At 42.8% G+C, this 24,590-nt stretch overlaps 1 protein-coding gene and 1 long non-coding RNA gene across 11 annotated transcripts in view; one reads left to right on the top strand and one right to left on the bottom strand.

Annotated features, from left to right (window-relative positions):
• CEP295 (centrosomal protein 295) overlaps positions 1-2,835 on the bottom strand; it is a 72,517-nt gene extending 69,682 nt beyond the window's left edge. For 9 of the 10 annotated variants that reach the window (XM_033205546.1, XM_033205549.1, XM_033205550.1 and 6 more), the window contains exon 1: positions 2,667-2,835. In XM_033205546.1, the coding sequence (XP_033061437.1) occupies positions 2,667-2,802 (136 nt within the window). In that variant the 5' untranslated portion in view covers positions 2,803-2,835. Of the gene's footprint in view, positions 1-2,544 lie in introns of all 10 variants that reach the window. The other variant, XM_033205547.1, reaches the window with a different exon arrangement.
• Positions 2,613-22,859, top strand: LOC117080466. Its single transcript, XR_004435868.1, has 6 exons — positions 2,613-2,719; positions 6,534-6,659; positions 11,137-11,274; positions 19,830-19,901; positions 21,863-22,120; positions 22,745-22,859. It is a non-coding gene; the product is annotated as an uncharacterized LOC117080466 (long non-coding RNA).
• The last annotated feature ends 1,731 nt before the right edge of the window (positions 22,860-24,590 follow it).

Genomic DNA, 24,590 nt, shown 5'->3' with positions numbered 1-24,590 from the left:
GAGGCAGGAGAATGGCGTAAACCCGGGAGGCGGAGCTTGCAGTGAGCTGAGATCCGGCCACTGCACTCCAGCCTGGGTGACAGAGCGAGACTCCATCTCAAAAAAAAAAAAAAAAGAATCTATAGTTCTATAATTTGAATACCCACCTCAGGTAATTCTGATATTAACTGGCTCCCATTACTGTCATTTCCAAAAAATTAGACACTTTACATCAGTACACGACAATTTTATCTGAGACAAGTCAACATTTCTCAGGTCTCCCTCACAACGACCAGGCAGGCAATCTGTTACTGAATGTTTACATCTTTCTGAAGCTGGCTTAAGCCCTCCTTCTTCTACAAAGCTGTCCTCTGATAATTCCTGTTCCAATTTCCCACTCCTGATTTGCCCACCTCTAATACATTATTACCTATACATTCAGATGGGGACAAATTTTATGTTGTCTTGGTATTATCTCCTGTAGTTTTTCATAAATTACAGTTTGCTCTTTCTAGCTAGATTCCTAACAATTGAAGGACAGTGGCTATGGGTTTTTTAATAAAAATTTTAATATTCAACTAAATGTAATAAATAACTACCAGGTAATATTTCACATACTATGGATGGACAATGTTTTCAACCAGGTGTAAACAGAATGGGGCTAGGAGACTGTGGGGTTATCTACCAGTCACCTTTCCAGTGACTTCTCCATCAGAATGTAAGCTCATAAGGGCAGAATGGACTTATTCACCATTTTATGTCCATAGCCTAAAAACAGTGTCTCGCCCATAGGTAGTTACTTCAGTAAGTGTGTTGACTGAATGAATGACTCAATAAGTTAATTCATGTAAAGTGCTACAGAGCTATACGCAATCATCACTATCTTCAAGACTCTAATGCCAAAAAGGAGTAACTGCTTGCATTAAAAAATCTTTTAATGCATCCTACTCATCTAATATTCACATGGCTTTGGTAAAGGTAACTAAAGTACTGATTATATTTTTCATGCTATATATGAAGAAACAAGGTCTCTTGGGTTAAAGGACTTTCTCTGAGTGACAACCGCTAGTGGCAGAGCCAAAGGAAGAATCTGGTTTCCTTATTCCAAATGGCTCCTAACTTTCCAACACACAAAAACACGTGGAGTGGCGAAAATTTAAGCTGTGGTTGAGAGTGAGACTTTAAAAAACAGAAAAGGATTTAACAAAGAAGAAAAAGGAACAAGATTAATCCTCACAATGTATCTTTATTATTTTGTCTGAAGGTCTGAGAATTCGCTCATATTTAAATAATTAAGACTAATTCCTGATGAATCTCACAGACATAATATCACTGAATTTTTAAAAAGCCAGACACAAAAGAGTACAATAAAATTAATTTATATAAAGTTCAAAAACAAGCAGAACTAATCCATGAGAGGTAAAAATAAAGTTGCCTTACTGGAGGTTACTGACTCGGAGATGGCACAAAGAAGCTTGCTGGGGTACTGAAAATATTCTATATTTTGATCTGTATGATGGTTTACACACGTGTATACGTATGTAAAAATTCCTCAAATGGTATACCCAGATTTGTGTGTTTTATTCTTATACTTTAATACACAAGGAAAAAACCCTAATATTTCAGATTTTAAGTATTCATTACTTCATCTCAGAGGATTATCGAAAAACATACATACATTTATTATTTTTAAGCTCCTACAATGCGATAGAATAACTGTTTCCTCTTGTGTATAATTTTTAAATTTTTAAAACTTTTTATTTGGAAATTTCAGGCTTAGAATTCCCATTTGCCCTTTCAAAATCTGAATATTAACACTGGCACAATATTTTTTACAGTATTCAATTTTTGTCAATTATCACACTAATGTCTATTTTCTGGACCAGGAGCCAATCTAAGGATAACACATTGCATTTGTTGCTGTATAACTGTGGGTCATCTAAAAAGCAGATGCTAAGATGGCAGTAAACCTGCAAATATTTTCAGACTTCAATGTAAGTCTGACACTGAACGGAGGGAAGTAACAATGGGTAGACCCCTCTTAGCCATGCAGTATAAGAAAGGAAGATACTAGCCAAGTCATTTAAGTCGCTTTGTTCTCGTTTTCTTAAACTGTGTAAAGGGAATAATAACATCTGCCCCAACAGGTTTGTTCCGACGTGACTTAGCGTGAAGTCTTCAAATACACTCTAAGTGTTAAGGACTCAAAAGTACACCATTGTTTTAAAAGCTGAGTTTGTGACAGGATTGAATAACTGAGAGATTAATGTGGCAGACACCAAAAGAGAGCGCGCTCTCTGCATGAAACGATTCCAGGCAAGGCTCTTAACAGCTACCAGGTGGCAGGCCATGGCCGCGGGTGATCTGGAGGAAGCGCCCCTCCCCCGGCACGGAAGCGCCGGGACAGGAGAGGCTGCGGGGGAAGCTCGCGCGACCTGGCCCCAGGAGAGCGCGCAAAGCCTCTCCCACTGAGCTGCCGGGTCTGGGCCGGGCACTCCTTACAGCCGCCAGCCCGACCGCGGGCAGGGCCCACGGCCTGAGGAGCCTGAGAAACGCGGGCCGTACCTGCGTTCATAACAAGGCGCCTTCCTGGGATCCCCTTCCTTCGGAGCACAATCCCAGCTCCTGGGCCTCGGGGAGCCGCGCTCCTACGGGGCGACTGGGAAGCCGGCGCGTCAGTCACTTACCTGAGAACCCGGAGCCTGGACACAGTAGCCGCGGCTCAGAGCAAGCCGGCCTGGTAAGCCCCTGCCCATCAGCTACCCAGCAGCCGTTTCTGCGCCTGCGGGAGAGCCATCGCCGAGCCGCCGTCACTTCCGTCATTCAAACCGCCCGCCAATGGCGGGACCAAACCGCGGGAATAGGCCCGGTCCCGCCTTCCTCGGGGTCAGCCTGGAAGGCCGCGCGGTGTTAAAACCCCGCGCCCCACGCACGCGCACAGGCACGCGCCAGTCCTAGCTTGCGTAGGGGCCCATTATTTGTCACACCTGTCGGGCTTTGACTTTTTCCCCTCTGGGCCGCGCTCGGTGGCTCACGCCTGTAATCCCAGCACTTTGGGAGGCCGAGGCTGGGGGGGATCACTTGAACCCAAGAGTTCAAGACCAAGTGCTTTTAAAAACATGGTGAAGACTGGGCGTGGTGGCTCACGCCTGTAGTCCCAGCACTTTGGGAGGCCGAGGCAGGCGGATCACAAGGTCAAGAGATCGAGACCATCCTGGCTAACACGGTGAAACCCTGTCTATGCTAAAAATGCAAAAAAAATTAGCCGTGCGTGGTGGCAGGCGCCTGTAGTCCCAGCTACTCGGGAGGCTGAGGCAGGAGAATGGCATGAACCCAGGAGGCGGAGGTTGCAGTGAGCCGAGATCGTGCCACTGCATTCCAGCCTGGGCGACAGACTCCGTCTCAAAAAAACAAAACAAAAAAAAAAACAAAAAAACCATGGTGAAACCTCATCTTTACAAGAAATACAACAACAACAAAAAGTAGCCAGGCATGGTGGTGGGCACCTGTAATCCTAGCTACTCGTGAGGCTGAGGCAGGAGAATCGCTTGAACCCAGGAGGCGGAGGTTGCAGTGAGCCGAGATCTCGCCAATACTGCACTCCAGCCTGGGCGACAAAGCCAAAACCTGTCTTAAAAAGAGTGCAGAGCCATGAGGGTGACTTTTGTTTTAAGGCCCCATTGTGAAGGTATCTTGGGATATGCATCCTTTTCTGTACTGACTACGGAATTCATTGGTACTATTACGGGCAGTTAATGTCCTGTAGCTTTCATTTAAGGCCTCCAGCTCGTAACAACAATGAGCCTTTATGTTACCCTGTGCCTCCAGCGGTGCAACACACGGAGAGCACTTCACGGATTTATCAGCTGTAAATAACCAATAATCAGGTGATGAGCACAGGTTAATATTTATTGAGTATCTGTTATGTGCGGAGTACATTATGTTAGGTGCAGGGGAGACAAAGGTGAATGGATTATGATGCCTGTACCAGATTTTGCAGTCTGGGTCATGGGGGTTAAACATATCAGGAATCGAAGGATTAAAAAGGGGATGGGGATGGGAAGTTGCTGACACGATCAGATCTGGCTGCACTGTGGAGAAAAGGTCAGAGGGAGTGAAGACAGAAGGCCAGATACTACTGCAGGAAGTGAAAGAGAATAGCAGTGAGAATGGAGAGAAGTGGGTAGATTGAATAGGAAGCCAGACATCAGGAATTGGTGGTTACCTGGTTATGGGAGGCAAAAGAGGAGAAAACAAGGGTGATGCCCAAGTCCCAGATACCTAGCACCTGCGTAGATAGTGATACCATCCTCCTGGAACACACAGGAAGAGAACCAGGAGGGAGAAGTAATGAGTTACACTTTGAATATTTTGAATTTGAGCTGTTTATGAGATATCTAGACAAAGGATGCATTTCAGAAACTTAGGACACAAAATTAGCAGTACTTGACAAACAATTGCATGTGAGATTGAGAGAAAAGGGAAAGTGAAGTTAATTTCATAGGCCACTAGCTTGGGTAGCAGTGTTGATTCTTGATTGTAAAGGGAGAAATCAAAATGGGAGTTAAGTGGGCAAGGTGATGAGCCAAGCTCTGTGTATATTGAACTTCATGTGCCTGTAGAACATCCAGTGATGTACTGTAAGCAGGTGAATACATTGGTAGATACCCCACAGAAAGAACTAGGCTAAGCATAAAGGGATTTCCTTGTTATATGAGTAATAACAAAAGCCAGCAGAATGGATGAGATCACTTAGGGAGAATTTGCAGAGTGAGAAGAGCAATGAGCAAAGAACCAAACTCCGAGGAACACCAAAACTTAAAGGGATGGAGTTGGAGGAAGGAACTGTCAAGTACAGGAAGAAATAATGTGATTCCATCTCAGATTTACAGATCAGGATACTGAGTTACAGAGAGGTTCAGCAACTTGGCCAAGGGCACATTTAAGTCAAGGGTGAACCAGGACTAGAATTCACGTTTCCCTCCCAAATATTAGAGTTTTTCTCAGCGTCTCTCCCCATTTCCTGTCACATTTATCTTGAAGAATAATTGTATTCATTTTAAACCTTTTTCGGCATCCTCCATACAGACACAGAGGTACTCTTCCACACCCAATAAAACATGTGCATATTATTTCATGCCTTGGGCTAGGTTTAGGGCCTGGACATGGGTTCCTGCACATGCTGCCCCATGGCACTTAGGAGTTCTTACTGAAATGAGCTGTTTTTTTTTTTTTTTTTTTTTTTTTGAGACAGAGTCTCGCTCTGTCGCCCGGGCTGGAGTGCAGTGGCCAGATCTCAGCTCACTGCAAGCTCCGCCCCCCGGGTTTACGCCATTCTCCTGCCTCAGCTTCCCGAGTAGCTGGGACCACAGGCGCCCGCCACCTCGCCCGGCTAGTTTTTTGTATTTTTTAGTAGAGATGGGGTTTCACCGTGTTAGCCAGGATGGTCTCGATCTCCTGACCTCGTGATCCGCCCGTCTCGGCCTCCCAGAGTGCTGGGATTACAGGCTTGAGCCGAAATGAGCTGTTTATAGGGCTCTCTATTGATTACATTCTAAGTTCCTTGAGAACGAGGAGTGCACTTTGTTCAGTTGCCTGGCATAAATGAACAAAGCTGAATAGATGAACAAATTATATGCTTCACTTCCTCAACCTGCATCCTGGGCAGAAATATACACTTGGAGATTTTGAATCGAGGCTTGTTCTGTTTTTAATAGAAGGCAGTGAGGAATCAAAACCCTAGTGGGCTTAGAGTCAGAGCATCTGGCTTAGCATTACCACAGATACTTTCTAGCCATGGGACCTCGATCAATTGCTGCCAACCAAACCACCCTAAAATGTCCAACATGGGTCACATATTATGACTGGCAGTTGATCTTGGCTGGCAGCTGAGAGCTCAGCTGGAACTGTTGACTGGAGTATCCACTCATGTGGGCATCTCTACGTAGATTGGACATTTTACTCCATGTTGACTGGTTTGGAGAGGCAGCATTTTAAGAGTGATCATTCGCAGAAAAAGAAAGTGGAAACTGCAAGTCCTTTAAACGGTGAGGCAGAGAATGAGTTGTAGTAAGTTGTACCACATTTTATGGGTTAAGTAACATGGAGCCAGCCCAGATTCAAGTGACAGGGAAATGAACTCCGTCTCTCAATGGAGGCAGTGACAAAGAATTTGTAGCCATCTTAATCCACCGCTATTTCTTAGTAATACCTCATCTCCCCTCTCTATAGGGTGATTGTGAGACTCCAAAGGCAGGAATCATATGAGAGCACTTTGTAAACTCTAGAGGGGTATACACGTACTAGGTAGTTTAGCAGTTATTTTATTTTTTTTCTGTCCAGCACCTTTCTCTCCTCCTCTGGTACAGACCCAGACCTCTAGGCCACAGGTAGGCATGTGACCCAGACTGGACAAATTGCAGTTCTTGTTTCCATTGCCATTGTGACCAACAGAGGTTTGGGTGCATGACCTAATTGGGGCAATCAGAGTCTTTCACAGGAATTGGCACTGGAGACAGCAGAGACAAGTATTTTCCTCTCTGGACTCATGTTAGGATGTAAACCTGGAGCTTTCCCAAGTGGTCCCCCACAAGCTGGTCTGAAAGAATGAGTGTGGCAGCAAGGAGCGCAGAGAGAAAATTCGGATAGTGTTCAAGTCCCTGGATCTAGGCATCCCTGAGGTCAGTATGCCTGCCTATTCTGTAGCAAACTGGTAGCAGCCATTCAATCTTTTACTGAAGCTGCTTTGAATGGAAATTTCTATTTTTTTTGCAAGTTAAGAAGGACTGTAGATTTTTATTTAAATTCTTATAGACAAACAAATTTGGATGTCTTGGGAGATAGTATAGAATAATGTTTAAGATCTTGGCTGAGCACAGTGGCTCACACCTATAATCCCAGCACTTTGGAAGGCTGAGGCAGAAAGATTGCTTGAGCCCAGGAGTTTGAGACCAACCTGGGAAACATAGGGAGACTCAATCTCTACAAAAATATTTAAAAATTAGCCGGGTATGGTGGTGCGCACCTGTAGTCCCAGCTATTTGGGAGACTGAGGTGGGAGGATAGCTGGAGCCGAGGAGGTCAAGGCGGCAGTGAGCTGTGATTGTGCCACTGCAGAAAGTAAAGTTTGGGCAACTGAGTGAGACTCTGTCTGAAAAATAAAAATGTTACATAGAGTTCTTCCAGTTGGATTTAAATTTCTGGCTAACTCTGTGACTTTGTGCTAGTTACTGGACTTCTTTAAAAGTCTGTTTCCTCATGTCTTAAAGAGATGAAGTAAAAGTATTCAAAAGGTTCTTGTGAGGTTTAAAGCTCTTAAAACAATGTCTGGCACAACATGTGCAATAAATGTTATCTTTTTTGGCTTTTATTTTAATATATTCATTTTAGAATACAAGAGAGGGAAAAAAACCCAAACTCTTAAATGTGTTTATTAGTGTTTTGAATTTGAATTTTTTTTTGGTAGAGGTGGGCTGTTGCTTTGTTGCCCACATTGGTTTCAACTCCTGGACTCAAGTGATCCTCCCACCTTGGCCTCCCAAAGTGCTGTGATGACAGGTATGAGCCACCACACCTGGCCTGGTTTGATTTTTAATTCAGTTTTTTTTGTAGAGTTTAGGCCTAGGAAGAGGTATGTATATTTAGTTTCTAGTATTGTTAACCTATTGAGAATGAACATCAATAACCAGTGATCAAGAGGGAGAATTGTCCTCAGCAGTAATAACATTAGTGTCACTGGTTTCTGTGTTAATGCTGCCACTCTTCAAAATGCAACTGAAGCCATTTAGGATTGGAATAGTTTAAGATGTTTCTCTGGTGGCAAGGATTTCACTATTTCATCTTTATCCACATCCAATATAAGTAAATGATATTTAAGTGGGGAGGAACCCTTAATAATTCTTATATATAAAAGCCAGAAAAAACGGGGATCTCTGCAAGAACAAAAGTAATCAAAGAACTTCCATCTGATCCATCTGCTAACTGCCCCCTTTCTCCATAATATACACACCACAGGAGCTTAACAAGTGACAGTGCCTCAGTAGAATAATTTAGAGCCACTACCAGGAGTGACATTAAGAGTGCCAGGCCGGAGAGGAAGGATGGGCTGAGAAAAACTTTTAAAAGCTGTAAATATTTTTTAAAGGTATGGGGTAGGGGTTGAGCCAAGGAATTGAGCCACTTGCTTAAAGACAGTAAGAAACAAGAGGAGATAATAGGGAAATTCACTGGTTCTGTTCTATCTTTTAAATCTTTCCCAGCACATTGCTAATATGCTGCATATCAAAAATACTAATACCTGTTAAGACATAAGTTTGTAGGGTTTGAGTTTCATGCTTAAAGAGAGAGAGGGAAGTCTAGATAAAAAGAAAAAAAGAGGAAATCATATATAACCCAAAAAAGTACATAGCTATTGAGGAGGCTTGGGTAGGTTGAGGAAGAGTTTTGAAGATGTGTGTTTGAACATCTACTTGACCAACAGTTAACCTCTGAAGCTCAATCTCTATTTATAAAATAGGGATAAAAATACCAAACATTTATTAGGCACCATGTGTGCCAGAAATATTAATACCTACCTTATCTCAGAGTAGTTGTAAAGATTACATTTTAAAATTTTGCATTGTAAAGATCAAATAGAAAATTTGTAAATATCTTACATAGAAACATATAAATAACTATAAAAGATCCTCCTATGATTTGGCCACCAGTCCGGACTCAGGGTGGGTCACTGCCACACCACCATTTCTTTGTTACTGCCATTTCACTCACTTGAACTAATCCAGGTTACAGAGAACAAGAACATCAATCAGTTCTGTTTACTTAGCATTCTCTTTGTCCAAAATTATTTTCATTTACCTGTGAACATAACTGTAACCTACACCCTTGCTACCCAAAGGGTAGTCCAAGGACCAGCAGTGTTGGCATCACCTAGGAGCTTGTTAGGAATGCAGACTCTGAGGCTTCTCCCCAAACCTGCTGAATCACAATCTGTGTTTTAACTAGATGTGCAGGCAATTTGTATACACATTAAAGTTTGAGAAACACTGTTCTACACAAAACCTTCTACGAGGTAAATAAGCTCGATGCTGTACTAGACATTTTGGAATCAACAGGTGAATTGGTGATATTTCCTAACCAGAAGCTTAGTTTTCTGACTGCATTATAACAGACCCCTCAGTATCAGTCTCCTAGGTACAGATCTTATCTCTTAGAGTCACTATGATGTATTGTTGTTCAAAGGAAATTTTGTCGTTTCAGCTTCCTCCCTCTCAGTATTATCTACACATCTGCTCCGGCCTCAGACACTCTGGGGGTAGTTCTCTTCAGCTGTCTCCTTGCATTTTTGCTTTTCCCTCCTCGGGCAGCGTATCTTATTTCTACCCCAAACAATCTCTCTCTCCTTTCTTAAAAACTGTAAAGACTTCCTTTAATAGTTTGCTATGGCTGCCATAACAAAGTCCTGCAAACTGAGTGACTTAAACACCAGATATTAATTATCTCACAATTCTGGAGGCTAGAATATGAGATCAAACTGTCCGTTGGCAGGACCATACTCCCTCTTCAGATACTAGGGAAGGGTCTGTTCTAAGCTTCCTAGCTTCTGGTATTCCTTGACTTGTAGATGTGTCATCTCAATATCTGCCTTCAGCTTCACATGGTGTTCTCCGTGTGTGTGTATGTGTCCAAATTTCACCTTTTTCTAAGGACACCAGTCATACTGGGTTTGGGGCCCACTCTACTCTAGTATAATCTCATCTTTGATTATATCTGCAGTGATCCTATTTCCAAACAAAGTCACATGCAGAGGTCCTGGGGCTTGAGATTTCAACATATGGTTTCCTGTGGAACACAGTTAACTCCTAACACTTCCTCCTGAAGCTAGTGCAAGGATTGTGAAGTACTTGAAACAACTCCATTTGTTCATATAACTCCCAACTCAGGATTTTGCAGTATAAAATCATAATATTTTGTTTTTTTTTTTTTTTTTTTTGAGACGGAGTCTTGCTCTGCCACCCAGGCTGGAGTGCAGTGGCCGGCTCTCAGCTCACTGCAAGCTCCGCCTCCCGGGTTCATGCCATTCTCCTGTCTCAGCCTCCCGAGTAGCTGGGACTACAGGCGCCCGCCTCGTCGCCCGGCTAGTTTTTTGTATTTTTTAGTAGAGACGGGGTTTCACCGTATTAGCCAGGATGGTCTCGATCTCCTGACCTCGTGATCCGCCCGTCTCGGCCTCCCAAAGTGCTGGGATTACAGGCTTGAGCCACCGCGCCCGGCCTAAAATCATAATATTTTGAATGGGCAAAGTAGGTGGGAATATTTGCTTCTTATTAGTGTGGAATTACTGTTGTGTGGCTCCAAATGTTGCCCACATCTTCCTAGCATGCCTGCTGTGCTGCTGGCTTATAATGTGAGCTTCTCTATGAAAGGATGATTCCTGAGAGCATCAAGCTAAGTATGCACTGATAAGTAGTGAGATAAAAATGCCCTTCCCTTCATTTCTGCAGATCTAAAACCTCCCAATCTTTCAAGGCTAATGTTGTCTTACGAATTTTAATGTCTACCATTTTATTGAGTCCTTAAGTAGCCTGGTATTACTTGGCTCAAGTGACAGAGCTGGGGTTTTTATCCAGACATTTCTAACAGTAAAGTCCATACCATTCCCATTCCTTTCTGCTCATCCCACTGTATTTGACTCCACCCCAATCACTCAATGTATTATTCCTTTATTTTGCACTGCTCTAAAGAAACACCCAAGATGGGGTAATTTATAAGGAAAAGAGGTTTAATTGATTCACAGTCTGCATGGCTGGGGAGGCCTCAGGAAACTTATAATCATGGTGGAAGGGGAAGCAGGCAAGTCTTACATGGGTGGCAGAAGAGAGAGAGAAGCACAAAGGAGGAACTTCCAAACATGTATAAAACCATCAGATCTTGTGATAACTCACTCACTATCACGAGCACAGCATGGGAAAAACTGCCCCCATGATTCACTCACATCCCTCCTTCGACACATGGGGATTGCAGGTCCTACCCTCAACACGTGGGGATTATAATTCGAGGTGAGATTTGGGTGGGGATGCAGAGCCAAAACATATCACTCAATAAATATTTACTGAGTTCTCGTGTGAATAATGCTTTATACTATATGTGTTTCTCTTCTAGCCAGCTGTGATCTGTCTGTATCCTGAACTTTCCCTGCTAAACTTAAATCACACCTTCTACCTTGAAGGAAACCGCATCTCTACAGGGCTAGAACAATAGGTAGTCCTCAATAAATATCTGATGAACAAATGAAAGAATGTATGTACTCACAAATAATAGACTATTTTTCAGATCCATATTCTGATTATTGTACTATGATCTAGCTTAAAAAATAATTCTGGGCTTTAATTCATTGGCTAGTAGAGAGGCCTTTTCCCCTATATGTCCGGTGTGATTAAACTTTGGCTATAAGAGTGTGCCTGGTATACCCTCTTTTACTTGACTTGTTCCTGTTGAGTGGCACCTGATGACCCAATTTTGAAGTCAGATCAGTTGCACATGGTCTTATCACCATTTCAGTCATGCACCACGCATTACAGAATCACCTTTTCTGGAGCTCCTGGAGTCCCCTCCAGCATGTTGCATCTCCCTCACACCATGTCTGTGGGTTCCACATTTGGGCTCATGTTGACCTTTCTCCATTAGATAAAGCCTTTATCCTACTTCCATTAGTTGAAATCTCATCTCCAGTAATATTTACCAAGTTTCAAGCTTCTATTCTGCCCCTACCTCTTCCCCCACTTTCTTTTTCTCTCCCCTCCCATCTTTGCTCCTAAGACTTCACTATTGGGATTTCACTTTGGGATTTCCCCCAAGCTCTCTGATAGGGATCTATGCATCCTGCACCTTGTCTCCTCAGCTTTATTAAAGAGCTAAGGACTTCACAATCTAATGTCATCAAGCCACCAGGCCCAGGTCAGTACCTTTTCAGTAAATGTCCCTCTTTCGCCTTCAACCTTAGTCACAGCATGCCATTCTCAGGAAGACCTAATAATAAACAAAACCATGAATATTTCACTGACAGCAGAATCATCACCATCATGCCCATTCTACAGATGACAAAATTCATGCTCAGAAAGGCTCAGAAAGGCTAAATAGCTTACCTGTTATTACTCATCTTGTCAACCACAAGAGGAGCACTCAATCCCTGGTCTTCTGACTCAAAATCTAAGGGTGTTTTTGTCAGCACAAATGCATACTAACATGTTAAAAAAGAGTCACCTTTTGGGCTAGGAAGTTTTGCCTTCCTTTCCTTCAAGAACAGTACGTTCCAGGCCAAGCACAGTAACTCACATCTATAATCCCAGCACTTTGGGAGGCCAAGGCAGACAGATCGCTTGAGCTCGCTCAGGAGTTTGAGACCAGCCTGGGCAACATAGTGAAACCTTATCTCTACTAACAATAATAATAAAAAAAAAATTAGCTGGGTGTGGTGGTGTGTGCCTGTGGTCCCAATTACTCAAGAGGCTGAGACAGGAGAAGATCACTGGAGCCCTGGAGGTAGAGGCTGAAGTGAGCCGTGATCACACCACTGCACTCCAACTTTTTGAGACCCTGTCTCAAAAAAACAAAAAAAGCTATGTTCTAGTTTTATGACATCTTCCTCTATTCTAAGGTATGACTCCTAGATAAACATTTATGATTTTTTAGGGAGCAGGGGGAGCATTTTTGCCACCTGTGCCTTCTGCTCCTCACCCCTGAGATAGCCACGAGCCCCCCGATGACTCACCTTTATGGCTAGCCTGTCATGGCCTCTCCTGACCCTCATCTACTCTGTGTCTCATCCCTCAGGCTAGCTAGTTCAGGCTGAAGTATTCAGTTAGACTACTGTTCCTAGGCGCATGTTTGCATTTTAAGAAAGACATTCAAAGCCTTAACATAAGGAAGCAAGCAATGAGCCAGTTTAGGCACTGTCCTGCCTTTACATGGTAGTGACAAGGCCAGTAGTAGCAGATGCAGCAAATACCTCAGATGAATCCTTTATGGGTATTTTCTTGCAATTCCAGTTGGAAAAGAAAGTGGCAGAAATTATAATGTCTGCCACTAGGGGGCGGATTAGCCAAATTTTGGAGTATCTGTGGGCAAGTGAGAAGACTCAAATTTTTTCTTTTCCTATTCTCACAAATTCCCCTGCATCAGACAAGAGAAGACCAGCATCACCAGAAATAGGAAAAAGCAAAGGCAGCTGCATTGCTGCTGGCAAGAGCAGGGTCCCCCATTGTCATCCACTCAAAATGTGTCGTGCACGAGGGTAGCACACCCACATAACAACAGCCTGGTATTCAGTATTCAGTGCCAGGCACTGTGCTAGGCACTTTACCTACATTGTCTTCCTTGATCCACACAGCAGTCTTCTGAGGCAGATTTTTCAAATCATTATTTTACAGGTAAAGGAACAGGCTTGTGAAGGTTAAATACATTACTCGAAAGCAAGCAGCTAATATGTGGCAGAGTTGGGATTTGTATTGCTGTTTGTGGGGAGTGGTAGATGGGTTAAGGAGGAAGTCTTGAAAGGGCTTGATATTAAGTCACCATTCAAAGCCTCTAACAGAGCTTCAGCGAAAGCCACCGCCTGTCTTAGGCAGTGGCTCTGAGGAGAGAAAAGAGTTTTAAGCATGTTATGTGTGTCTATTGTAAAAAATAATATGGAATATCATAAAGAAGAAAGCTGAAACTATCTTCAAGTCTTATGTAGATAAAGCACTTTTAATCATTTTTAGTCAGGATTTGACTATGCTAGTTTTTATTTTGTTTCGTTTTGCTTTTTATTGTGCATGCATTACCATGTAAATAAATATAGAATCTTCACTAGCAATTTTAAAGATTGCGTTTTGTTCTGTTGGACTTAGAACCCTTAAATTACTAACCCAGTACCTACTGATAAACTTTTTATTAATTTTCAGGTTTTTTACCACTATAAATAATTGTATAATAAATTCTTTGTGTTTGCTTCTTTCCAAGGTATCTTCTCTTCTATTGATTGGATCCCATCCTGTCTCCCTTAATCAAACAGTTGTCCTTGCTTTTCCTTTGCCATTTTTTTCTCTCTGCTATACGATTTCTTTAGCAAGCAAATATGAGATAATCTCCCATCTCATTAAAACATCTTCTTTGGGCTGGGCATGGTGGCTCGCACCTGTAATCCCCACACTTTGGGAGGCTGAGGCGAGCAGATCACTTGAGGCCAGGAATTTGAGAGCAGCCTGGCCAACATGGTGAAATCCCGTCTCTACTAAAAAAAGCCACAAAAATTAGCAGGGTGTGGTTGTGCATGTCTGTAATTCCAGCTACTTGGGAGGCTGAGGCAGGAGAATTGCTTGACTCCAGGAGGCGAAGATTGCAGTGAGCCGAGATTGTGCCACTGCATTCCAGCCTGGGCGACAGAAGGAGACTACATCTTTAAAAAAACAAAACAAAACAAAACAAAACTTCTTTGATGTCACTCAACCTCCAACTCCAGCCCATTTTCTTGTTTCCTTAGACACCTGGAATGCTTGACCGAGTTGTTTATTCTTTCCAGCCTTGCATCATCTTTTCTTGCTTCTCCTAAACCCACTCCATCAGGTTTTGTCCACATTCCTCCACACATAGTTCTTGCCAAGGTCACCATGACCTCCATGTTGTCAAGCCCTTGGTTTGTCCTCTAACTTCATCTCCCTTGACCTGTGAGCAGCACTCGACACACTGACCATTACTTGTTGGAATTCGTTTGCCTTCCAGGTCACCACTTTCTAGGAGGCTCTCCTATTTTGTTGGCCACTGCTCTTCAGTCCCTTTTGCCTGTTTCTCCTCATCTTCCTGACCTCCAAATCTTGGACTACCGTGGGGTTCCCACGGTAGTCTTTTCCTTACCTACATTTGTTCCTTAGGTGATCTCGTCTAGACTCAGGACTAAATCCCAGCACTCTACTCCCGCATATAAATCTCTAGCATAGGCCTTTCCCTGAACTCCAGATTCATAACCCAACTGCTTGCCTAACATCTCTACTTACATGTCTAAGACACATCTCAAACTTGACAAGTGGAAAGCCCTTGATTTTTCTAAGTCTACCTCACCCGAATTCGCTTCCTTGGGCTTCCCCATCTTAATAAATATAATACTAACCAGCTGCAAATCTCAGAATCATCCTTGACTCCTTTCTTTTACAACACACATCCGTATGGTGAGGAAATCCTGATGGCTCTATCTTCAAAACATATCTAGAACTCAACCATTTTCAGCCACCTCCACTGTCCTCTCCCTCGTCGTATCTCATCTCGATTATCGTGGCTTCCCAAGTGGCTTTTCTGCTTACCAAGAAGTCAGAGGGTCTTTACAAATTCAAGTCATCGCTCATCACTGCTCTGCTCAAGGCTCTCCGGTTCTGCCTGTCTCATTGAAAGTAAACTTCACGGTCTTACTATGGCTGACAATGCCCTGCATTATCTCAGAGAACTGTCCCTCAGCCCCATCCAACCTGCTTCAGTTTCCACCCTCCCTCACTCTGCTGCAGTCTCACTGGCCTCCTTGCTGATCCTTAGACACACCAACATGCTCCCATATCTGCACCTGTTGTTCCCTCACTTGGAATCATCTCCTCATGGGTATCTCTATGTCTTGTTTCCTTGGTTCCTTAAAGTCTTTTCTCAAATGTGTCCTTAACAGAGAGCCCTTTCCTAATCACCCTGTAGGAGCAGGACATTCCATCTTCTCTTGCCCTGACCATTCTCACCACCAACACTACCACCACTATGCACCCACCCACCCACACACCTCCCCACCACACACACACACACTTTTTGTCATTTGTCTCCCTTGACTATAATGAATGCTTCCTTGCTTATTTTGTTCTTGGCCCAGTAACTCCTAATCTAATATAAGAGCTCAACAAATATGTGTTGGATGAAATAATGAATATTCATCTTCCAGTGTAGTTATCTTTTTAGGATAGGTTTTTAGGAGTGGGATTACTGACACCAAGGGTATGAATATTAAAGACATATTTGACATATTCGACCATCTATGTTCCCATCAACAGAGCACTATTGACCCAACTCAGAATATTTGCCTATCAGATTACTAAAGATGAAAAAGTATTGACAAAACCTATCAACTTTGCCAATACTTTTCATCTTTAGTAGTCTGATAGGCAAATATTTACATTTTAGGGTTATTTGAATATATTTCTTGACCATTTATATATATATATTTCTTGACCATTTATATATATCATTTGTGTGAATTCCTAGATTATATTCTTTGTCCACTTTTTTGTTGCAATTATTTCCTGTACTGACTTGTTCTTTCTGTAGTAAATCTTTGTTTAAATTGCCATTTTTTTAAGTTTAGCATTTGTCTTTTCATCTTATTTTTGGTGTTTTTGCCAAAAAGAAGGTAAATTTTTAATGCAAATTTATTCATCTTTCCCTTGTAGTTTTTTATTTTTTCAATAAGAACATAGTTATGTGAATGAATATTTGAATATTGAGCCTGCTCAGGCTTTCTTGGTAATATTTATTAAGCATATTCTTTCCTTGGAGATAAATGTCTTGATAAAGTTTTTTATCATGAGTCTAGGTAGAAGGAGGTGGTACAGCACTACCTGACCCATCAAACATACAGTCCCATGAATCTGGGGAGTAGGAATGCTATACCAAGGCAAAGTGACATGAAACCAATTACTTGGGGAGTTCAGGGAAGGGTGAGCTGACACAGTTGTTATACATCTATATGTAAAGCAGGTGCCAGAGGGAGAACATTGTGTAGCTCCCAGAAACTGTGCACTCACAAGGTTCTTCTCCAAGGAGAGACACGTAAATGAAAACAACTACACAGTTTCTGGAGAAACAGAAAAGTTTACACTGACAGGCTTCTCAGGCGGTAGAACCATATATCCAACAGCAATTTCCCTTGTTTCCTCAGCAGTGTTGGCTGACATATATCACCGGTAAGTGGTGCTATATATAAGCACAGCTAAGGCAGCTGTCCCCCTCTCATCCCCCTGTGTATCAGGCACTAAAGATGTCCTCAGGTGCAGAAACAACACTTTCTGGTTCCAGTATAAATGGGATGAGTTAGGGTAGCTCTTTCCATCCATCGTCCCACAGATGGGTTAAGGTGTACTGGCATATTTATTCCTGGTAAATATGGCTGCTGGTAGAGGCCCTGGGCAGCCTGAATCCCCAACCCTTACTCCTCAAAGTACTGTTTGTGGACTAGCAGCATGGACATCTTCTGGGAGTTTCAGAATCTGCATTGTCACAGATGTCCAGGTGATTTGCCAGGAAGTTCAGAAGCTGTGCCCAAAACAATTGACTCTGGTTTTGAACAACACCATCCTTTAATTCCACTTCAATGTATTATCGTTCTTTGTTTCTTGATTGTGAGAACATTTGGAGAGCACTGATTATTATAATCAGACCTAGGAAGATAATGAAATAATGTGGTTGCTGTTATTGTTTTTTAAATTGCTCTGTTGTCTGGAAAAGTGTGGACACTATTCAGCACTTGATTTCGTGGGCTTTGTAGCCCTCTCTAATTGTTTACATGTTATATAAAGCTTGCCCCTTCTTAATGAGATTGTGAGATCTTAAAGAACAAGGACTGTTTTATCTTATAACCCTTCCTCATAATTTTTAATACCATAAAGTGGTGTTTTGCAAACTTTGCATAGGAATCACTGTGGGGAGGGTGTCTTGTTAAAATGCAGATTCTTATTCAGTAGATCTGTGATTTGCCATGTCAAGCAAGCTCTCAGGCGATGCTGATACTGATGGTCCATGGACCACACTTTGAGCAGCAAGGTTATAGGGTATTCATTTTATTCTCACAATGTGTTTATGAGGAAGGTGACTTTGATATTATCCCCATTTTATAGATGAGGTACCTGAGATACAGGAAATTAAAGTCATGCCCAAGATACCGTAGCTAGTAAGTTATGGAGTTGGATCTCCCATGGTGTTTGCCTCTTACAACCCATTCTTCCTTTGCACAGTAAAGGATAGAGGCCAATGGAGACTGGCCCTAGAATTGCTAGAGGCTCCAGAACAGCCTGGGGTCTAAGGCAAAAATTTTTTATCTCCTCTTTGGATGGCCATGACTCAGATAGTGCATTTTAGACTGGCATTATGGTGAATAAGAGTTTTGTACTGGGGGGACATTTGGACACTCTCTCAGTGGCTGCAAAATAAGTTTTACCCAAGATACTTATTACTTTACATCTATCCATCCTGGATCACTTGTAGCGCTTTAAAAACATAGATTCCTGGGCTCCACCAAGAAGATACCAAATCAGCATCTTCAGAGACAGGAGTTCAGGCATCTGCATTTTTTTCATTTAAAATTTTTTAAGAGACGGGGTCTTGCTATGTTTCCCAGGCTGGTCTTGAGCTTCTGGGTTTAAGTGATCCTCCCACCTCAGATGTGCCAGCACACCTGACTTGGCATCTGCATTTTTCAAAGCACCACATGTAATTCTTTTTTTTTTTTTTTTTTTTTTTTTTTTGAGGCGGAGTCTCGCTCTGTCGCCCGGACTGGAGTGCAGTGGCCGGATCTCAGCTCACTGCAAGCTTCGCCTCCCGGGTTTACACCATTCTCCTGCCTCAGCCTCCCGAGTAGCTGGGACTACAGGCGCCCGCCACCTCGCCCAGCTAGTTTTTGTATTTTTAGTAGAGACGGGGTTTCACTGTGTTAGCCAGGATGGTCTCGATCTCCCGACCTCGTGATCCGCCCGTCTCGGCCTCCCAAAGTGCTGGGATTACAGGCTTGAGCCACCGCGCCCGGCCCACCACATGTAATTCTAATGGATGACGAAGGTTTCATAAAAATCACTGCACACTCTCTGTGGAAGAGCCAATAATTATTAAAACTTGCTGTAGGCTTGCTAATTGTTCAAAGTGTGGATAGAGGACCAGCAGCATTGGTTGTACTAGGGAGCTTGCTACAAGAAGTAAGAATCTCAGGCCCCAATTCACATCCACTGCATCAGAATGTGCATTTTAATAAGATCCCCAGGTGATTTCTATGCACACAGAGTTTGAGAAGCACTGCTTTACATGCATAATCTCGTTTCACTTTATCTTTCCAACAAATTACAAGGTAACTTTTCAGATGTGTGGGTGTTGAGGTCTAGAAGTTAAGTAATCTGCTGGTAAGAATTCAAACTTGGCTCCACCTGAGTCTAGAACCCACCTTCTTAACAAATATACCAGTGATTTTCACAATTTAGTATATAGAAGATTTACCTAGGGAGCTTATTAACAATATTGATTCCTGAGCTTTCTCCCTGAAATTCTGATCCAACCCATCTGAGGCAGAGCCAATTAATCAGCATTTTAACCCTTCCATCCCAGGAACTTTGAGGAAGGTGACAACAGAACACAATTTGCAAAGCACTGGCACTTTATTATATTTACTGAAAGTGCTTTTAGGGAGAGAACTGCCCTATATTTTCAAAGCACTTCAAAATGAGAGCTTGACTGACAGTAATAAAGATTTTTTTGGCCGGGCGTGGTGGCTCAAGCCTGTAATCCCAGCACTTTGGGAGGCCGAGACGGGCGGATCATGAGGTCAGGAGATCGAGACCATCTCTGGCTAATACGGTGAAACCCCGTCTCTACTAAAAAATACAAAAAACTAGCCGGGCGTGGTGGCGGGCGCCTGTAGTCCCAGCTACTCAGGAGGCTGAGACAGGAGAATGGCGTGAACCCGGGAGGCGGAGCTTGCAGTGAGCTGAGATCCGGCCACTGCACTCCAGCCTGGGTGGCAGAGCAAGACTCCGTCTCAAAAAAAAAAAAAAAAAAAAAAAAAAAAGTTTTTTTTTTTTTTTACCAAGTTCTGGATTGAGATCCTCTAGGTACCTCCGGATCTAATCCCAAGCTTTGGGAGAAAGCATGAAGGAGGCCAGGTAAGGTAAAGACCCAGATCTGTTCGAGAATAAACCCAAAGGCTTCTTTTTCACACTTTCCAAAACTTAACACAGGCAGGGACGTTGGTTACCTTTTAAAATTTTTATTAGATTTCATGTATAATTTAAATCACTGGGTGGTTGTAACTCCTGCTAATAAAGTGTGTACACCCTGAACACAGTAAAAATCAGCCAGTACAGCAGAATGGGTCTGTTCAGTGCTGAACCCCTCAGGGCATGACAAAGTTAAAAAGGGATGAACGATAACTAGCCACAGAGGTGCAGGATTTCTCCTCTTGAATTGTTTCAATAAAATACATTTTTAAAACATGTTTTGTTTGACATAAGACTCGTCTTCTGAAGACTTCAGGGTGCTCTGTATACACACACATACGTGCATGCATGCACGCACACACGCACATTCCCATTGTCTTCATCTGATGCTCACCATGAGGATGTACAAACAGGAAGAGAACTAAAGTGAAAGAAGTAGAATGAAGGCCGGGTGCGGTGGCTCATGCCTGTAATCCCAGCACTTTGGGAGGCCGCGGTGGGCAGATCACTTGAGGTCAGGAGTTCAAGACCAGCCTAGCAAACATGGTGAAATCACGTCTTTCCTGAAAATACAAAAATTAGCCAAGCACTATGGCACATGCCTGTAATTCCAGCTACTTGGGGGGCTGAAGCATGAGAATCACTTGAACCCGGGAGGTGAAGGTTGCAGTGAGCCGGGGTCACGCCACTGCACTCTAGCCTGGGGGAAACAGAGACTCTGTCTCCAAAAACAACAACAACAACAAAAGTGGAAAAGATCAGTAGTGGTAAATTACTTGCTAAGACTCACCATTTTGAGTCCACCCAGTCGTTGTTGTTTTTTATATATATATATAGAACATTTGTTACACTCTAGGCCATTTGGTAGCTATTTAAGTGGCAAATGGGAGTATATCACGATCTCCACCCTCAAGAGACCATGCTCATCCTGGAGCAGTAGGGTAAGGACAGGAGGAAAAATACACATGTACACAATTTTAACACGTTAGCTTAATGGGGGCAATGCCTCCTGAAAATAGATCTCCCTGGAATTTATCTGTTATCAATAAGGAGGAAATCTGGGCTTGGAAAATGTGATACAGTGAGCAGCCAGCAATTCTGGAATGCTTACTTACTCTGTGCCAGACACGCTCCACAGCAACTGGCAGTCTCTGAGTAGTTATCCCAGACTTGCAGATGAGGAGGGGAAGCCCAAAGAGAGTTAAAAACATGCCCATGGTTACAATGGGGGAATGTGGCATATTTAAACCTATGCTGTCAAACTCCAGAGCAGCATTCTTCCAATCTTGCAATCTTATTTCCATTGTTGAGAAGGTGATAAAGAGAAGAAATGAAATCCATACATGAAGAAAATTTGACATAGAAAAATAACACCTCTAATGATTACGGCTGGGTTTTTGGAAATTCAATTTTGCAGTATTGTATTGAGTTTGGTAATTTCCTAAATGAGTAGAAGGATGGCCTGGGTAAGGCCAGGTGGTTGATTTCCTTTTATAAGGTCTAAAAGAGATCCATGTAATGAGAGTCCACCCCAACCTTCCCATATGATAATGCTTAGTTTACTCAAAGGTGACCTCAGTATCAAGTAGGATTATAGATTCTGAGATGATATTTTGTTAAAGGTTTTAACTCAGAAAGATGAAATCAGGGGTCTCAGAATATGACATACCACTACCTAGGTGCTGAAATCATCAAAAATCACAATGCTTTTCCCTGGGCCTATCTTTCCTCTCTGAAGATGAAGGTGTGTTGGGGCTGGAGTCAAACCTGGCAGCCTGTCTGTTTGAAATTGCTGTATGTGGTGAGAATTCAAGGATGTGTGAATCAGTTATGCTATAGTAACAAATAAGACTCCCAAATCTCAATGTTTATAACAACAAAGGTTTATTTCTCACTCCTGTTTCCAGCATGGCCCAGCTGCAACTGTGTTCCACATCTCTGTTCTGAGCCTAGGCTGATGGGCCAGTATCTTCCTGAAGCATTTCCTGTCGTTGAGACCTGGGGAAAAGAGATGACAAACCATGCTCTGGTTCCTAGTGGCACTTCTCACTTTTCATTGGCCATGTCAGCCTTAGCTACTCTGGAGTTCTACAGGGAAGTCTTCTATAATCCTCACAGAAAGGACAATCAGAATATTCGGTGGCAAGTAAATCCAACCTACTGCAGTGAGTCAAGGGTTTTGAGGAACACATTTGGGATCTAAATTCAGGGGTCAAGTACAATGCGTGAGAGCAGGGCCATAAATGAAAGGGAAGACCAGTAAGGCTACAGTCCACCAGAACTGAGGAGCACAGGGATTCAGAGCAAGGGTGGGATCAAGTGGGACTGCATGGACACCCTGGGCAGTTTTGTTCCCTGATCGGTGCTAGCTGGGACATGGATGAGCTGGCTGGCTTAAAGGTTCACAAATGTGCAGACTTTGGAAACAACTTGTTAGGGTCCATCTGAGTAGTGTGAACTGTCCATCTGGTGTTTGCTGACCTTCATTGCCTTGTTTTCTGCTCTCCACACTGATCACTGTGGGGAAACTGAGGCAGCATGTTATACCAGTGAGAGTTCTAGAACATTTCCCCTTAAGATAATCATTTCTGGACATCGAGTACTTCTTTCTTAAAATAGGTAATTTATATTGGATGAAAGCCTTCCAACCCACTTTAAAGAATTTTTGATTTAAAAAATAGCACAATTAGGAGAGCCTTGCGGATAGCTACTTGTCTGGGATAACTGGTGATATATGAGGAGAAATAATCAAGAATATTAAATTAGCTTTGTTTTTCTATTACTTTGAGCAATATCAAGCTAAACTCTGCTACCTAGAGGAAAAGATAAAGAATCACTGCAAACAGGAACTTGGATTAAGCAAAGGAGCACAGGATCCAATTCTTCCCCTTTTAGACCTCGAGAAAAAGTGTAAGTGAGTTTGGTTCAGCAGTTTTTACTGCTCCTTTATTTAGTGTTCATCTTATGAGTTTGGAAACTGTGCCTCCTCTGCTTTCTTGCATTCCACTCACTACGCTACCCAGATTTGCCTCTCAAGTCCTGTCTCAGTGTCCCAAATCTTCTCTTTTTCCCACGATTGAAATTACCGTTTAATTTCCTTGTTTAAGAGCACTACCTGAGGAATCTGTGAATAGACTAACTCAGAATAAATGACTGGTAACCAGTCAATATGTTACTCTTCCTAGGAAAATTTGCATTTAAAATCTTCCCAAAGACAGTGCTTCAACTAAGCAAATACTACCGTAATGGTGGAACATGCGGCAATGCAGCTTGCCAATAGGGGAGCTCTTTTGTTAGGAGCCCTTCCTTGGTTTATTTCTAGTATCTTCTAAATAACCTGCATTTATGAGCACCCAACTTGACAAACAATTCAAGCAGCCCAGCTGCTGGTAGCTTCTGCCTAGTACTGTACCACTTTTCTTTTTCTTTCTTTCTTTTTTTTTTTTGTTTGAGCCAGAGTCTTGCTCTATCCCCCAGGCTGGAGTGCAGTGGCATAATCTCGGCTCACTGCAACGTCTGCCTCCTGGGTTCAAGCTATTTTTATGCCTCAGCCTCCTGAGTAGCTGGGATTACAGGAGCCTGCGACCACACCCGGCTAATTTTTGTATTTTAGTAGAGATGGGGTTTTGCCATGTTGTCCAGGCTAGTCTTGAACTCCTGATCTGCCCACCTCAGGCTTCCAAAGTGCTGGGATTATAGGTGTGGGGCACGCACCTGGCCCCTGTACCACTTTTCAGCAAGATAGTTGTGAATCTGGGTCTCAGGTGTCTATGCCTGCATGGTCAGGAAAAAACTAGTCATTGTAACACTAGTTATAATTTATCATCAGCCTTCATGATTTCCCAAGCACTTTCACATGGATTAACCTAGTTAATACTCAAAAATCCTATGATGGAGGCAGTGCAGGTTTATTATCCCCGATTTTATGGATGTGGAAACTGACGGAGGGATTAAGTCACTTACCTAATTAGTTTCTCTACACCCAGTCCAGTGATCTTTCTTCATGTAGTGCTGCTCCTTCAGCCTCTGGCACGGCCTGGACTGCTGGTGCTTAGAGTTTGGATCGGGTGGACAAAGTGCAAGATGGCAGGGCCACATCATCTGTCAAAGCCACTGATGTTTGGTATACCTAGGACATGGCCACAGTGTTTTACCACAGGGCATCACCTGGTGGGGGAAGGTTCCTATATTATATTGGTATTCTGCATCTGTGTGGATATTGATTTATTTCTCAAAGGGCTCTGTCTGCCTTCTATCCAATTATGTTACTAATCTTCATCCCAGTCCTTTGAGGATTTTTATCCCAGTGCTACAGGGGTGCCGGTTTCCAGGGTTACCAGAAATCCATAGATTAAAGCCTTTCTCCAGCTTTCTTGTCAAGGTCCTTATCAGTAGAATTTTTTTTGATCATCTTCATTTTCTGGATAGTGTGTCTCTTATAACTTTTCTCTTTTACTTCTATTTGCAGCTAATCTGTTAAGAATAATCCCCGAAAAGCTGCTTTGTGTAGAAGATGTAAAATAAATCATTGAGGACACTGTGTCCTCAATGATTGTTTAAACAAAACTCAAGCAACCCTACATCAGGGCCAATGTTGTGAGGTGGAAAGTGCTCTGCTCTTGAAACCAGCAGATC

This window comes from Trachypithecus francoisi, unplaced genomic scaffold, assembly GCF_009764315.1.
Source record: "Trachypithecus francoisi isolate TF-2019V2 unplaced genomic scaffold, Tfra_2.0 Lachesis_group8, whole genome shotgun sequence".
NCBI lineage: Eukaryota > Metazoa > Chordata > Mammalia > Primates > Cercopithecidae > Trachypithecus > Trachypithecus francoisi.
This window is presented reverse-complemented; position numbering and strand designations above follow the sequence as displayed.